Source organism: Rhea pennata, chromosome 19 (assembly GCF_028389875.1).
Source record: "Rhea pennata isolate bPtePen1 chromosome 19, bPtePen1.pri, whole genome shotgun sequence".
Taxonomy (NCBI): domain Eukaryota; kingdom Metazoa; phylum Chordata; class Aves; order Rheiformes; family Rheidae; genus Rhea; species Rhea pennata.
Genome location: NC_084681.1, coordinates 13547978 through 13564296, shown reverse-complemented (window position 1 = coordinate 13564296; position 16319 = coordinate 13547978). Strand labels below are relative to the sequence as shown.

At 37.5% G+C, this 16319-nt stretch overlaps 2 protein-coding genes across 3 annotated transcripts in view; both read left to right on the top strand.

Moving 5' to 3' along the window:
* Positions 1-3055: 3055 nt before the first annotated feature.
* FN3K (fructosamine 3 kinase) lies at positions 3056-10922 on the top strand. The gene is made up of 6 exons (XM_062591572.1): positions 3056-3415; positions 4482-4633; positions 5957-6048; positions 7252-7334; positions 8142-8264; positions 8927-10922. Exons 1-6 carry the CDS (start codon positions 3275-3277, stop codon positions 9263-9265), a joined length of 930 nt encoding a protein of 309 aa, XP_062447556.1. The 5' UTR covers positions 3056-3274; the 3' UTR covers positions 9266-10922.
* Positions 10923-11219: 297 nt separating this feature from the next.
* TBCD (tubulin folding cofactor D) overlaps positions 11220-16319 on the top strand; it is a 129655-nt gene continuing 124555 nt past the window's right edge. For both annotated transcript variants that reach the window (XM_062592070.1, XM_062592069.1), the window contains exons 1-3: positions 11220-11285; positions 11581-11810; positions 16072-16122. In XM_062592070.1, the coding sequence (XP_062448054.1) occupies positions 11606-11810; positions 16072-16122 (256 nt within the window). In that variant the 5' untranslated portion in view covers positions 11220-11285; positions 11581-11605. The remainder of the gene's footprint in view (positions 11286-11580; positions 11811-16071; positions 16123-16319) is intronic.

The following is a 16319-nucleotide window of genomic DNA, read 5'->3' as shown; positions in this document are numbered from 1 at the left end:
GAAATGTCATTCCTTCAGCTCTGCATGGAGCCCACCTGTTTGCTGAAATAGTGTGTGCTTTTAGTTCATATATACCCTATGTATCAGTGTGATTTATTGTTTTAATTCTTGTAGACTGTTGCCCTCATTGCAACTGCAACAACTGCCTGAAGATACGAATATTAATATCTAGTTTGTTTTCTTCCTGTTTTTCATCTTCACTGTTTTTTCAAAACAGATCTGGTGATTTTAACTGGTACTAGCCTGTTAATAGCAGAAATAAAAAAGAGTGGGAAGTGGTAATTTAATTAGCTTGTCTTGTAGATACTGTTTGTGACAAAAGACTTAAGGAGAAAGTACACTTATGTATTCTGGTAACTATTAACAACAGCAGAATCAGAATGCTTTTTTTTTTTTTTTTTTTTTTTCTTTGTAAGATAATATTGTAACAGATGATAGAAGCAGTTGTGAGCAGAACAAGAAAAAAGAGCCAGGAAAATAAAGAAGTCCACTACAAGCGTAATCATGAAACTGGGTCTCAGTCAAAGAGCCCAACAATACTCACATAAATAGTCTTTTATAATTCCTTGCCATCTTCTCACATTTCATTACTAAGCAATTAATATTTTTATTTGGTGATCTGGCCATGGTGCTGAATTGTTTTTGTTGCAAGATTTCATTTATGTACTAGTGAGCTTTTTTAAGCATTTCTATTACTTAAAGCCTATTTAGGACTCTTCTGAATTGTATTTCTAGTGTTTGAACACAGGATGTTTGAAGCTGCTTGACTGGAAGCAATGAGAAGCAAAATGTTAGGAAATTAGGCCTTTCACCTATAGTTAGCTAGTTCAATATTGATCCAAAATGGAAGTAAATCAAGTCTTTTGCTATCTCTTGGCTAATCAATAAGTGATACAATATACTTGAATTAATACAGTCCTGTTTCTGATTTAACTACAAACAAAATGCCAGGATGCTCAAGGAAATTGGAGTTGGTAACTATTGGCATCCTCACTGGAAATCATAGGAGAGAAGTCCATGGCTTACTGGATGTAGAAATTTCCAGTTCAGCAGTAAAACTGGATGAAGGTCCTCTCTCCTTGTGTCTTTGTCCTTTGTCCTTCACAAGTAAATAGAAGAATGAATTACGGCACTTTTCATTAAGCAGAATTAAGTGCCCTTAGTGTCTGTTTTATTGCCATAACGGCATTCCTTTTCCCAAGTAGTGTATTTGTAGGGTCCCCTCCCTCCAGCAGTTGGAGACCATTGATACAACAGCAGTGCTATTCAGGACACCTCCTGAAACTCAAATTGTTTGGCATTTACACTTACTATAAATCAGAATCATGTGATCTGAATGCCCCAAACAGTCCAAGATCACAGTTGTGATCAAGTTGTTTTGGGTTCATGTACCCTGGTTTACTGTGCTTCAACCTACATGCTGAGCTCTTATGCTTTTAAGCTTTCTTTGATATGGGTGTTGTCATTTTTTTTGGCAGCTATGGCCCCCTTTCTGGGCACAGATGCTCCATGATGGTGTATGGACTGGCTACTTATGGCTCCTATGACAAGTGTTGACTATCCACCTTTCCCTAACACCATCTTCTATGGCTTTATTTTGTGAATGATATATTTTACACTTAGTGTGTCAGCAACACTGGATTGCTACGATAATTACAGCTGTTCTTCGTAGAAGGGTTGCAAAAACAGTCACTGGTTACTTTACATGCACCAACCAAGGTAACCTGAAAAGTGGCTTCTCGCTATTCTTGTGTATTCCTCAGTGTTTGAATCAGTGTTTGTGATTCCAGGTTGCATTTGTTGAACTTCGCTTTGATGGCTTGTGCTCTTACTCTGTAAACAGTGTCCTGCTCAAATATATCTGCATGTTAGAAAGGTTCCTCCTTAGGGGAACTTGTCCCTTTGAGGTCAGCTATATTCCAGTTCCTCTGTGTACTCTAAGAAGCTGTCTATGTTTTGAGAAATCACTTGTTTAAGAAATCACCTGTACTATACCAATTTATTCCAGTCAATGTTTGACTAGAAACATTTGGGAATGTAGTGAGGAGCCTACCTAAATGAAGCCAGGATTTGTAATCATTCAGTCCTTTGATTCATATAAGCTGCTTGGTTTTGGCATTATAAGCTAACGATATAGGAAAGTGAGAGAAATGCATGAAAGTGCGAGTCAAGTAATGGCACAGAATCCAGAAAGTCACTGGAGAGATGGATGACATTTCTGCTCCACGTGGGAACAAGACCTCCAGTCTTCTGCACAGGTTATGATACACTAGGACCCAGCTTTATTCATGGAACCAAATATGTTATCTTTATACAGATAGTATTTTTTAACAAAATAGGATCAGGATTATAACATGTTGTACTTTATACCTGAGTGTATCAGTATGCTTGGTCAGTACAAAGTCATTAAATCCAGCAGTATCCAAGGGAACCTTTTTCTATGTGAAGGAAAAAAGTGAAAGGACTTCCTAAAGATTGCATATTAGACCAGGAGAAGCACACAGAAATAGAACTCTAAATTTACTTATCACCTTCCTGTTTTTGTTACCATGAATTTTCACTTGATAATGCCCAGCCATGAACACCTTACTGTCTTGCTGACTTGAGGGCAGTTTCAGGCAATAAAAACCTTTTCACTAATCTACTAGAGGCAAGGTTACATCCTGAGGCAGGAAGAGTTCTAAAGATCTCATTGACCACAACAGGTCTCTAATCCACACAAAATGGTTATGAGCAGGGGGGAAAACAGTACTTTTCTCCTATTTCTGTTGACTGATACACAGTCAGCGGCATGATTAAAATGCATTCGATGGACTGCAACGTTTTATTTTACTATCTCAGTAATGACTAATGCAATAAATGTGCACCATTTGTATTATTGCCTTTAGACTCCCTCTAGTGGCTTTGTTTAAAAATGACTTCTTCTACCAATGTGAACGCAGAGCTTAAAATAGAAGAACGGGTCCAAACTACAAATACCAGCAGCTCTCAGCATAGTTGAAAAAGGACCCCAGGCCACACCTCTCAATCTTATTCTAGCAAATATTTGCTAAAGACTTTTATTTTTCGTCTAAAGCTATAAAAGCCCATGCAAAACCAAAGCATTTCTAAACATTATCTCTGGATTTGCTTTTTGTTTTAGCTGCTATTTTTTGATTTGGTGGGTGGCCCTTTCTACCTCATAGCAGAGTGACAGTGAGAGAAGGACCCAGACCTTTAATCTTGTTTTGCAGTGGATTTAGCAGGAGAGAGCTACAACAGCCTGGAAATTGCCATGGAAAAGATACTGAAAACAGAATTGAAAACTTCCATTCTGAAGGCATTTGGAAGCTCGGGAGGAGGATACATCAGCCAAGGCCAAGCCTATGAAACAGACAGTGGACGAGTATTTATTAAGATCAACCATAAGTCTCAGGTTAATGCTAGCAGATATTTAACTACTAATATTATTGTATATAGAGAGCAATATCTCTTTTTGAACTTAGCAGTTGTTTGTAAATGATGGAATTTGAGTATTTTCAAGCTCTGAATTACTTAAGCTTTTCTTTCAATTTTCTTTTGAAAGCTGTAGTATATTTTACATCAGCTAGTAAATGGGTTTGGTTAATGCTGCATGTAGTGTAATGCAGTATGGTAACCCTCAACAACAGGAACTAGCATTGCTGTATAGAAGAAAAAAAAAAGACCAAGTGCACAGTTGTTTTTGTAGTACTTATAGTTTGGAAAAGCCTAAAGCTCAATTTGCATTTACTGCATTCTTCTTCATATTTCGAGTAGGAGGATAGAATAGTAGGAGGGAAAGGAGAAAGAGGAAGAAAACAAAGGGTGCCAATGCTGAAACTCGTGCATTTCTTGAAAGCTACATGTTTTTCAAGCTTCCCCATTGTTTTCTGAGTTTCTAGTAGTAAGATTATCGCAATTTTTCAGGCTGAGCTCTTGGCTTTTCTATTACTAAATAAATGCATAATAAATTGTCTTTTGTAACCCAGTGCATTAGAAATTGCTTATCAATATCTAAAACAACCCAAAGCTGCTATGAAGAACAGCATCTTTATATTAGAAGTACAGAGTACAGGTTTAATGTTTGTACTGTAAACTCCATCTGGTGGCCGTTGACCTTTATGGAAAGAAAGAACCAGTTTAAGGATGCAATCTTTTACTTCATTTAGTAATGATCATCTGTATTATCCTCATGGTATTATCCTCAGAGAAAACTGTTACATCTCAGTAGTTTGATAAATAATGGGAATTGAAGGTAAATTTTTTTCTATCCTACTATGAATTTGGGGAAAAGAAAGATTAAAATCCAGCTGAGGTGATCAAACAAGTCTCCCTAAGGAGAGGGAGGACTAAGCAAAGACTGAAACCTCACTGCAGCTATATTCTTTTATCAGGAGGAGTTAACTGTTACATTTGAAAACAAGACTATTTCTCAATGTATTTTTTGCAAGTGTCCATAGGATGTTCTTATTCCTTAACAGGCTAGAAAGATGTTTGAAGGGGAAATGGCAAGTTTGGAAGCTATTCAGAAAACCAATACTGTGAGAGTGCCTCAGCCTATTAAAGTGATTGACCTTCCTGGAGGAGGAGCGATGTTTGTCATGGAATATCTAAAGATGAAGCATCTCAACAAGTATGTCTGCGCTTTTCTCTGTTTTTCTTTCTACTGCATTTTTTTCAGTGTATTTTCTTATATGTCTGCTCAGAGAGATTCCTGAAAAGAACATCTCTGTTCTCTTACCAATAGAGTTTGAATTTGTCGAGATCTCAATTAAAATACATATACATAAATATATGTGTACACTCCCTCCCCCTATTTTGCTCTTCTCTGACCTGTCTGCCATAGAAATGGCACACTCTGGCTAGTCCGGAGCTGTATGTGATGGTTGGCAGACCAGTTCACATGTGCTGATCAGTCAGATGTTACTGAAGTGAAAGGGAAAATGGCTCAGTTTTGCCTGTCTTCCTCCCATGAGATTATTAATTTGGGTTTCTTTTTCCCAGCTTATCAGTTTTTATTAAATTTACACACTACTTATGTTTTTGAGATCTCTGGTCCCATATCAAATACAGTTGAAGCCAGCCAAAAAGCTCAAAGGCACTAGAGCATAGACATGAGATTAAAATTTTCCATAGAAATAAACAGATAGATAGTATGACTGTATAAGTATTGTTTCCTCAGTAAACAAAGCTGAAAAAGTAATTAGGCTTTCAAGAGTGATCACCTTCGTTCCCCTGCTCTAAGGGAATGTAGTGATGCCTATGTGGCTCTGGCAGTTGTTTGACAGCTTATTGTGAAAATAATGGCAATTGCACAGCCTCTGCTAACAGTCCATGACAGTTGTTTACTATTCCTAAGATTAAGAAAGGTTTTCTAAAGTCTAACGTGAATCATCTTTGTTGCAATTTTAAACCCATGATTTCTTTTCTACTCATTCTAGACACTAAGAAGAAATTGTTGCCTCTCTCGCAGCTGCTGTTAGGTATCTCTGCACAGAAACTTTTTCTTCAGTCTTTTTTCTAGGTTAAGCAACCTCAGTTAATTAAAATTTTTCTCATGGCTTCTTTTTAGACTCCTTCTTATTTCTGTCCAACTGATCATGAGCTGTGAGGCTCAAAATTAGATACTACGTTTTGTTTTCTCCTTATTAATGTAGAGTGGACCAGAAGGATTACTTAATAGATTTCACACTGTGCTCCTATTTATACAACCTTGTGTTATGTATGCTCTTTTTGCAAGAGCATATTATTGACTAATGTTCATTTTATTATCTGTTATAAACCATTTCTATGGAGTTGCTGTCTAGCCATTTGCTCCCTATTATATATTCGTGCAGCTGAATATTCCTGGCAAATGTAGAACCCTGTACTTGTTCATGCTGAATTAAGATTTTTTTCCGCAATGTTTCATTAATCTATCTAATTTTTTTTTTGGTTTGTTTTTTTGAACTTGCAGATATTCTTCAAAGCTTGGAGAGCAGATAGCTGAACTTCATCTTTATAACCAGAAGCTTGGAGAGAAACTGAGAAAGGAGGAACACACAATTGGTAGAGTATAGATACCATGTACTCAAACATAAATGAAATAATTAATTTGGCTGTGACACATTATTGCATTATAATTTTAATGATGTGTCTCATAAGATGCCTACTGTCCCTATGCCAAACTTCTCAAAAGTACACAATATACAGAGTAACTGTAATTGCTATTAAATACATAAAACAAATTCTATCCTTTTAATACAATACTCAGTGAATATATTTTTAAATCTTCATTTTGTACATGCTTTGTTATATAAAAATATGCTGATACTGGAATTTAGTAGGAAATAATGCTAATAGCTGATATTTATAGCTTTCAACATTTCTTAAACCAAACTAAAGATTTGGGCTAGATGTCTCCTTCAGTATTAGGTAAAACTCTCAGCCTATCAATCTTTTGATGTTACAGACATTCTCTTTTTTACTTTTTTCCCCTGTTAATTCAACTGATTAACTTACTACAAAATACGTACCACTTAGTAAATTCACAATGAAATTCCCCTTTAAATATATTGGGGATTTTTGAACTAAAATATATAAAATAATATATAATAATTGTTGCTTCTTGAAGGCAATAATAATTCATCATTGTAAAGGTATGATTCATTTTTCACTGACATCAATGGAAGTACCTTCCATCATTCTTTGGAAAGTGGATTAAAACAAAAAAGAACAAAATGGGAAACCATATAAGGAATTCCATTTCTTATAGAATGGTTAGTATTAAAATCTGATGCCCAATTTTGTTTCTGCATGTTTCCCATGACTCCAGGAATGGATAGAATTTGACTTGTAGTGATATACATATTACATTCTATTATTTTTGAGAGAAAGCCAGATTACTGGCAAGTCGCAAATAATTCATGAATCAAAAATAAGCCATGTTTAGTGGTAACATGTTCCAGTGTCTTACAAGACAGTTACAGAACAGTGTCTTACAAATTGGAGAGCTAGACTCTGTTCCTGAATGTGTAACTCAGTTATCCAAATAAGTCACTAATTGTGCCTCTCTGTCCAATATATTTGAGGTTAAGATAGCTCTTACTATTTTTAGAGAGGACTGTGACTATGAAATAAGTGTTACTTAGAAATATCCAAATATCCATATTTAAAATTATTTGTTAGGCTTATTGGATAAATTTAATTCTACATTTGCACACTTTTCTGTGTAATGATCTTTAAACTTGCTATGTTTATTTCATTTCTTAGGTAAAGGTGCAGGCCAGTCTGAGTCTCAGTATGTGGATAAGTTTGGATTCCATACAGCCACCTGCTGTGGCTATATACCCCAGGTATGTTCCATATCTGTGAAGTTAGTAGGTACTCATACAGTTTTGTAAATTCTGTACACAAAAGCTTGTTTTATTGCGTTCAGCTTTATGATCACTTTGTTTTCTGTGCTTCATTTTGATCTAGTGGTGAAATGACTGTGATGGCCATTCAGTGGCATGCAAGTGCAGTGGTTTGGACAAGAAGTTAAAATTATGTGGTGATTCTTCAGCTTGGTGATACTTAACAAAATAATTATTCCTTCATAAGCCATGTCTCTGTTTTTGTTTCCTCTAAGCCTCTACTACATAAGTCTCATGGCAAAATTCATTGTTTTTTAGAAGGCCTCAGTATATAAAACCTCATATAAAACATTGGAATAGACTCTCAGGGATAAACCAGCCATTTTTGACTTTGCATATGGCAGAATTTCATTCAACTATTTAACTAAATGAACTTTCAATATCTGAAACTCTTTGCTGAGTACAGCTTTTGACCAAATTAGGAATGCATTACCTAATAAAAATGAACTGTTTTCTTAAATTTCCAGAAAGATTTTGGAATATATATGGAAGAACTGAAATAGGCTTACTAGAGAGTTTCCCTTTAAAATATACTGTTAAGAAAACTGAATGAATGAAAATAGCCAGAACCTTAACTTACATCTCATGTTAAAGACAGCCCCATTCCAGCATGGAAGAAGATACCACTCCCAAGTGAACAATCAACCAAATTTCTAGTAACATTGTTCAGGCCATATTAACATTGCTAATACTGACTATGCTTACATTAAAATTGTTTATAATAAACTTCTATATCATATTTTTAAGGTGAATGAATGGCAGAATGATTGGCCTTCTTTCTTTGTATGTCACCGACTTCAGGCTCAATTGGATTTGATTGAAAAGGATTATGGAGACAGAGAAGCAAGAGAACTGTGGTCACAGCTAAAGGTACAAACCATACTGTAAATTTGTTATTTGTGAAGTTAGAAAATATACACTAGTGGAATTTTAAATGTTTTATAGCAAATTTACATGGCTTTGGGCGAACAGGAATAACTTCACTGCTGGTCTAATGTCAGTCAGTTGAAAAGAATTCATGTTGCTCTTTCAGTTTTTTTAATGCATATTAAAAATAAATCTCTAAGCACTGAAATTTATTTCTTAGAATATAGCTAATAATGATAGAATAGGAAGTTGTGTCTAAGAATTAAGTTCCATAAAAACTGAATGTCTCCATGATAGTAGCTCAGGAAGAACCAGAGGGTGTTGTGATCATCTTTGCCACTCAACCATTTCTTTTAAATGAAACTTATTTTATATTTCTTGTGACAGCCCATAGTGTCCATGTATGAAACAATACATTAATACTAGATGTTGATAGTAGGGTGTGAAATAAATGATTTGTTAAACACTGTCAAGAATAAGTAAGAATATTCTTTACCGACTTGTAGTTTAGGTTTACACTTGTAGCCATCACTTCAAAAGCGCTCCATGAGGACTGAAAAGAGGCAGTATTTGATCATTTTTCTCTTATACTCTATAGTACTCTGCTTATTTAATATGTTGTTCAAGGCTCATGAACTGTTATGTGTTTCTTCATGCTCTTTCAGCTAAAGATTCCTGAAATGTTCTGTGACATAGAAATTGTTCCTGCTCTCCTGCATGGGGACCTGTGGGCAGGAAATGTGGCTGAGGATGACTCCGGGCCAATTGTCTTTGACCCTGCTTCCTTTTATGGCCATTCAGAATTTGAACTGGCGATTGCTGGAATGTTTGGTGGGTTTAGCAGCTCTTTTTTCTCTGCCTATCACAGTAAAATACCCAAAGCTCCAGGATTTGAGAAACGAAACAAATTGTATCAGCTCTTTAATTATATAAACCACTGGAACCATTTTGGGACAGGGTATAGGGGCTCTACCCTAAATGTAATGAGAAAGCTTTTAAAGTAAACAAAAACATTTGAGAAATTCTGACATAGTCCCTGCTTATCAGAAGTAACACAATCTAGAAATTAATGTTGATGATGAAACACATGGCAGATGTACCTTTAGAGCCTCACTAAATGTTAGGAGTGATTGTGTTAATTAACTCTATATACTAGTTTACTACCACAGATTCGTACTACACTGAAGAAAAGGACTACATGGTTTGTGAAAACTTCACTAGGCTGCAAAAGTAGCATGACAGTCAGGCTAACATTACTGTGTGTAGACTGTCCTGCTTGTCAGTTGCTGCATTTCCATGCTCTTGTGCATCTTGTCACTTCTGCTGTTCTACCACCAGTTCATTATTGAGAGCTACTGGGATTGTGGTGCTGAAGTAATCACTGGTTCCTTACCTCTCCTTTTTTTTTTTTTTTTTTTTTTTGTTGGGTTTTTCTTTTCTCTTCTGTCTGCTTCCATCCCTTTTCCCATTTATGTTTCTGTGTTTTCTTTCCTTCCCCTTGTAAGAGTTCTGATCCAAAATTTAATTCAGATTCTATGAATCTAGAAATTAAAACCTTCACTTTATCTGAAGAAGAGTAGATTGGGCCCTTTAGACTGCACTTTGCGAGCATGTATAATAGCATTTCTTGTATTTTTGGTATTTAATTTGACAGGATTTTCTTTTTAGCTATAGTAAGACATGTTAGTATGTTATGCTATGATAGTGATGTATATTTAAATAACTGTAAAAATGTATCAGGAGGGAGACTTAGCTATTTGATGATAAGAAAGCATCTATTATTGCTGCAATGCTGATTTGGACTTGATTTTTTTCAGTTCTAGAAAATAATTTATGTTGGGCAAAAGTAGTCTGTTCCATCACTGCTTGCTTATTGAAGGAACAGTGTAAAAATGGATGGTTTAAAAATATTTTTCAGTATTCCTATTTGCTTTATTTTTACAGAAAAAATAGGCAATGAGAATTTGGGGAGGAAAAGCATGCAACAAATATACTGGCATAGAATATTAGCAAGAATATGTTAACAAGTCAACCCTTTTTAATGGAAGGAAGGAGGGGTAAAGAAAGTAAATAAAAGTGCAATCCCACGAAGGCTTATGTGAATTGGAAAATCCAAATTAGACAAACTGAATCTATGTCTTTAAGCTTTGGATGTTGTAATGCCTGATACCTAAAAAGTTATATTCAAAATGCTCAAATATGTTTAGATCATTTTTCAGCTTTACATGGTACTGCTATGATAAATAGTATCTTGAAAATAACGTTATTCTGTAGAATATAGCAGACACTGAAACAATATTTTTTCTTATGTTTACTATGCTAAAAGATTTCTTTTAAAGCTTAAAGTTGGATTTTAGAACATTAAGTAATTTGAATTTATTCTACGTAAACATAATACGAATAGTTTAAACTTTTTACTTACTTGAATTTGGGCTACGATGAGGTGAATTTGTCACACTGTTTCTAACACTTGATACATTTATAATAGGGAAAAGTGGAATGGGTGATGTTAGAATTCAGCTGAAATTGTAGCTGATAGCTGGAAGATCCAGGCCTGGGAAAACTGCAAAGTGCACGAGAACTAGTATTTATTAATGTTAACAAAAACACATGTGAACGTAAGATCTTTTCCTTGTCAAATAAAATACTTGCCTTGCAAAAGCTAGATATTGAGTGTCTCTGCATCTCGCGATTGTGGTTTGCGTTAAAGAATTTGAGCCTGAAGACAGACACTTGGGCATGGCCGGAGGTGCTGGATATTACCCGTCTCCCCGAACTGCCTTTATAATCAATGGAGGGAATGGGAAGCACTGGGTGATGGTGCGGGGCTGAAGGAGGAGCCCGGCGAGGGAGGGCGCCGCCGCCGCCGGGGCCGGGGCCGCGCTTCCCCTCAGGCTCCCGCCCGCTGCGCTGCCGGGGGCGGAGCCGCGCGCAGCCGTCTCTGCAGCCTTTCGGCCCGTGCAGCACCCCGTAGAGGGTGGCTCCGCGCGGGCCAGCGCGGGGAGCGCGGCGGCGGTTGCCGGGGTAATGCGCGCGGGAGCTGGCGGCGAACGGGGGGCGAATGGGGGGGGGGGGGGTGGCGCGCGGGCCCCGGGGCCGCCCCGGCGTTTCCCCCCGCCCCCGCCGCCCCCTCAGGAGCCGCCGGCCGTGCAGGAGGGCGGGGGAGGGCCGGGCCGGGCTGCGGCGGGCTGCATGGCGGCGGCGGGCGGCGCCGGGCCCGGGGCGGTGGCCGCAGAGGGAGCGGCGGCGGGGAGGGGGTGGCCCGGCCTCGCCCGGCGCTCCCGTGACCGCCGCCGCCTTTCCGCCGTGCTGCTGCCAGGGAGCGCTGACGGGCCGCCTCGGGCATGGCGCTGGGCGAGACGCCGGGCGAGGGCGAGGGCGATGGCTCCGAGCAGGAGGAGAGCAAGAGCCTGGAGGCGGATGTCATCGCCCGGGGAAACATTCTGGAGAGCTTCACGGAGAGCCAGGAAGTCAGGGCGCTCATCGGAAGCCTCCGGGCGGTGTTTGCGGACCTGGTGACTCGCGAGATGACGATTGAAAAATTCGTAGGTAAGTACAGCATCCAAGGGGGGGGACCTTGCTGAAGTGACGCTAATAGAGAAAAGGGCCGAGCGTTAGTTCCAAACAGGAAACAACGTTTAGACTTTACTAACATATATATATATACATACATATACATATATACATATATATATATATATAAAAATATATATATATAAATACATATTAAACTCATTTTGTCTTTTAGATATATATTCTGTTCTGACTCAGTAGATAAAACCCATGCCTTGGGTTTAAGAAATCTGAATTTTGAACCTTGCTTAGCCACCTGCTTCCTGTGCAAGGGCAGGCAGTAATTCTGTTAAAAATTTTCAGCAGTGTGTGCAGATTGCAGGCAAATAGTTTGGCAGGCAGGAGGCCTGCCGTCTTATTTTCAATAATAGTTTGTAATCTGCAGCTTGCTTGGATTTTGACTGTAAATATAGCCATACAGTGTTTCTGAGAACCAAGCAGTTTGTTCAGTGATCCGATAGCCGGATTTAGGAGCTGTCACAGAGGCAGGGCTATGTGTAATGGTTGCTGGAACCAAACAAGACATTTATCAGCTGCCAAAAGCTGCAGTTGTGAGAGGGGACCAAACTATCTGAGACACATGCAGGTCAGTAAAAATACTATAAAGGGCATATTTTGGTATGGCAAGTGTTAAAATGGTGTGAATAGAGGAGGAAAAGGGTAGGTTTTGTTTAGTTGTTATTTGTATGTCTTTATCAAAAATTGTTTTAATATCTAACTACTTACTAGAAATAGGTATTTTTTGTTTCAGATTGTTATTTCATATTTTGAATTTTACGTTTCACAGAAAATATAAAAGGTAGATTAACACAAGTGAAAAAGTCAGCTGACTGCGTAAGGACTGCCCAGTTATTTCTGAGTGGAGGCAACTCAGATCTGACTTAGTAGCCCTAGTTCTGTGCCATATAATGAAAACTGTGCAAGCCCTAGACCTCGGCTGAATAACTGGTAGTGTTATCATGTTCATGTAAGTGTCCTAGGTAGTTAGCCTGTTAGACTGCTCAACTGTGGAATGGATACGATATCCTGGCCAGATAATTTGCAATAGCTAATTCAGAGTTTTGTGTTTTTACAAAACAAATTATTTTGAATGGATTAGCATTTTGCAAATACTGTTGCAAAAATTGTGAAGTTACAGAAACTTGCTATCAAAAAGAAAATACTGCTATAGTGTCTGTTTTCACCCAAAAGAAGCTGGGTAGGCAACAATAAACCAAAATACGCCACATTTAGAAATCTGGCCTTGGAGAAGTTATTCAGTAGAATTAAAAATTATGGCAGGAAATGGACTCTGTAGTTCAATTGGCTCAAGATGTAGAACAGTTCATGGACAGAATACTGGAATAAGGAAGCCAGTACGAAAAGTTGTTACTTATGCTGCCTGTGATCCAGTGTTAAGCTAATTCTGTTTCTCCTGCCCTTTTCAAGGAAAAAAGGTACAAAAGTTATAATCATACACACCGTTAGATTCTAAATTATTTGTAGGTGTGAGGAAAAGAGGCAGCCAGCAATGTAAATGTTACAATAGAAGCATCTGATCAGTATATTGTGGCAGTTATGATAGCTCTCCCACTGTCACTTTTGTGTCCATGGTTTTGGAGTTGTGTTGCTGATTATTTAACATTGTGCTCCACTGACTTGTGACTGTTATTAATCTGTTGTGCATCCTTGGTTGATTTAACAAATCATGAGTCATCCAAGGAAGTTAATGGTAAACATGTAACTGCTCAGAAAGAAGTGACAAGAACACTCGTATTTATGTTGATTGTTTGGTATGATAGGTGAAAAGGCAGAATTTCATGGTATAGCTAAAGACGTTCTGAAAAATGTCAATCTCTGAAAAGTTATCTGCTTCTGGAGTTGATAATCCTGCTGTGCCTCACAGTTCTTTGTGTCATATATACTGTCTCTGGGTATTTACATTGTTTGTATTTCTGATCTACCTGTGTGCATCTGTCCTCTATCACATTAATGAGAAAAATTGCTTGGCTATCCACTGAAATACTAACTTTTGTACTTCCTGGGAGCATTTCCTTTGAAAATTGGTGGGGAAGGGTATGGCATTGTAACCCTGATCAGAAGAACATGTCATTGCATAGTAAATAGATAAATAAAATATTTATATATAAAAATATACTTTGATAGGCACAGTACATATTGTTCAGTATCTAAGATTTAGTGTCATAAGGCATTATTTGATGCTTCATGAGCAAAAGAGGGATGTCCCAAATATGCTAACAGATTAACTGAGTATATTGATATAATGTTGAAGGTTAGGGAGTAGTTTAATCTATGTGCAGATTATTCAGTGATGACCAGTTATGGGAGATTTTAACACAGATCTTCGAGCATTCACAAAAATGTGTGGTGTTCAACTTTTTAATCTACTCATATAGTTTTGTAGGAAAATTTAGGATGATCTTTTATAACGTTATTATTGCAAAAAAAAACTTCTATTTAGTTTATTTCTCTTCAGTCAACATTTCAATTTGGGCTTTTATTTTACCTTGCTAGACTGTTCTATGGGAAACCAATTTAGCAGGATAAGGAATTGCAGTTAAATTCCATTTCTGATTGTAAGCTATTGCTGTGAGTGTTGGTGGCTCTTCTTGCATTTGCTAGTTCCATTGTTTGTGTGCAGTTTAAGATGTCATTAATTCCAATGGGAAATTAGTGTTAATTAGAAACTCAGGCTCATCTGATAATAAACAACTCTTTGGTATCCCAACAGAATTGTAGGAGTTAGTGTTGGACTGGCTAGTGTCTTGGCATTGTCATCCAGTGGTCAAGCATAGCTCTGTTGAACTTTTATTACATTTTAAATCTAACCATTGATATGACCAAGAGGAGAAGGGTAAAAGGATTAGAGAGCAAAATTGTTGGGAGAAACAAATACGGGAAAATGAAGGGTTAATGATATACTTTAGTTTTAGGTAAAAAAGACATTTTCTGACCAAATATCTACAAGGATCCAGGTAATCATCAGTGCAATATTACATTGTTTTATAACCTCTTCTGAAAACTAACTTTCATTTTTGTAGCTGCTTTGCATTGTTTTCAGATGTAAATGGAAATACTTCTGTTTCTACAAATTATGGCAACCTGTTCTTAGTATTTTCAATATTAAAATGCACATAACAGACTGTTTTGCCTAAAGAAAGAAAATGTATTGCTGATAGCAAGATGAAGCAAGAAATATGAAAATTTTTGAGGAACACAAGATTTAGGGGTTTTGTAGTAGCTACAGTTTGTATTTTTCCAGGTGGTTAATGACAGAGCTGTTTAATTATGTCAGGAACATTTATTCTTTGCTGAATATTTTCAAAATTCAAAAGAAATTATTCCAGCTCTGAGAACTGTGATAAGCACATTCCGATGCAAAGTGATGCTGTATTTTTCTCTTCTGTGCCCAGGAAGCTTAAAACAAAGAGAAAAAAATATCACAGCTCCTATATCCTGTTTCATCAGTGCAGACCCTTAAATATGTTCTAAGCATAGGAAGGAAGATATCCTTGTGATGGAACCCCGTGTATCCAGGGAGAATTCTCTCCTGGCTATATTAACCCCAGGATTGAGAAAGTCTCTTTATGCTACTGCACTTCTTGATGTTTCGGTACTGTTGTGTGTGTATTTTTTGAAGAGTTAGTAACTTGATGTGGCAACCAGTAGAACAGTGCATAGAAGTAAGTGGAATATGGGATGTGCAGGGAGAAGATGTGAACAGCGAGGCAGGAAGGTGTAAAGCAGGTTTCTGAGGCTGCCTGGGTAGGAGTGCAGTGTAAACCTGCTTTACCTGCAGCAGCTGCAGTCTGTTCTGGTTTAATGCTGTCCTCCACTTGCCGAGTTCCATCAGAAATGGTGTGCTGAGAAGTTGCTCTTGGGAAAGGAGAGCCACAAGGAGTTCCACAGGGAATGAGAGCAACAAGCTGAGTGCTTGCTTGTTTTATCTAGCTATGAAGTTTGTCGATAGTAGTGGGAGAGACTTCAGGAAGGGAATTTATGATGCAGTATAGGTAAATGTTTGTGTTTTAGAAGTGGACAGACTATATGGTTATAGTAACTTCTCTGTAGTCTTCCTACTTCTTGACCTCATTTACAGGTGTAATTTACACTACATTTAGCTCCAGGATATTGAAATCTTACTCTAAAATTGTCTGGAATCAGAGGTATATTGCAATTAATGCTGTTAATGGCCTCTCATTTGAATAGCTTTTCACAGATATCTTTTCCTTTTCAGTTATAATGGACAAGTACCAGGAGCAACCTCACTTGCTGGACCGACACTTAGGTAGAAATGTCATCTTAAAAAAATTTTTTTTTGTGTGTGTGTGTATGTACTTGAATATCTGTTAAGCTAGAAAATCCATGCTTGCATTGCAAATTTGTTGTAGTTAGTATTACATATATGACTGTTACCTCCCTCTTTATTAAAAATATGAGAAATTCAGAGCTACTACATGTAGTTTCACTTTTTTTTCCCTCTCC

Excerpts from the sequence above, each read along its gene's own strand:
- FN3K (XM_062591572.1), top strand. The coding sequence starts at position 3,275 with ATGGAAAAGATACTGAAAACAGAATTGAAAACTTCCATTCTGAAGGCA. Across the intron at positions 3,416-4,481 it reads AGATCAACCATAAGTCTCAG|GCTAGAAAGATGTTTGAAGG; the intron begins GTTAATGCTAGC and ends ATTCCTTAACAG. Across the intron at positions 8,265-8,926 it reads AACTGTGGTCACAGCTAAAG|CTAAAGATTCCTGAAATGTT; the intron begins GTACAAACCATA and ends ATGCTCTTTCAG.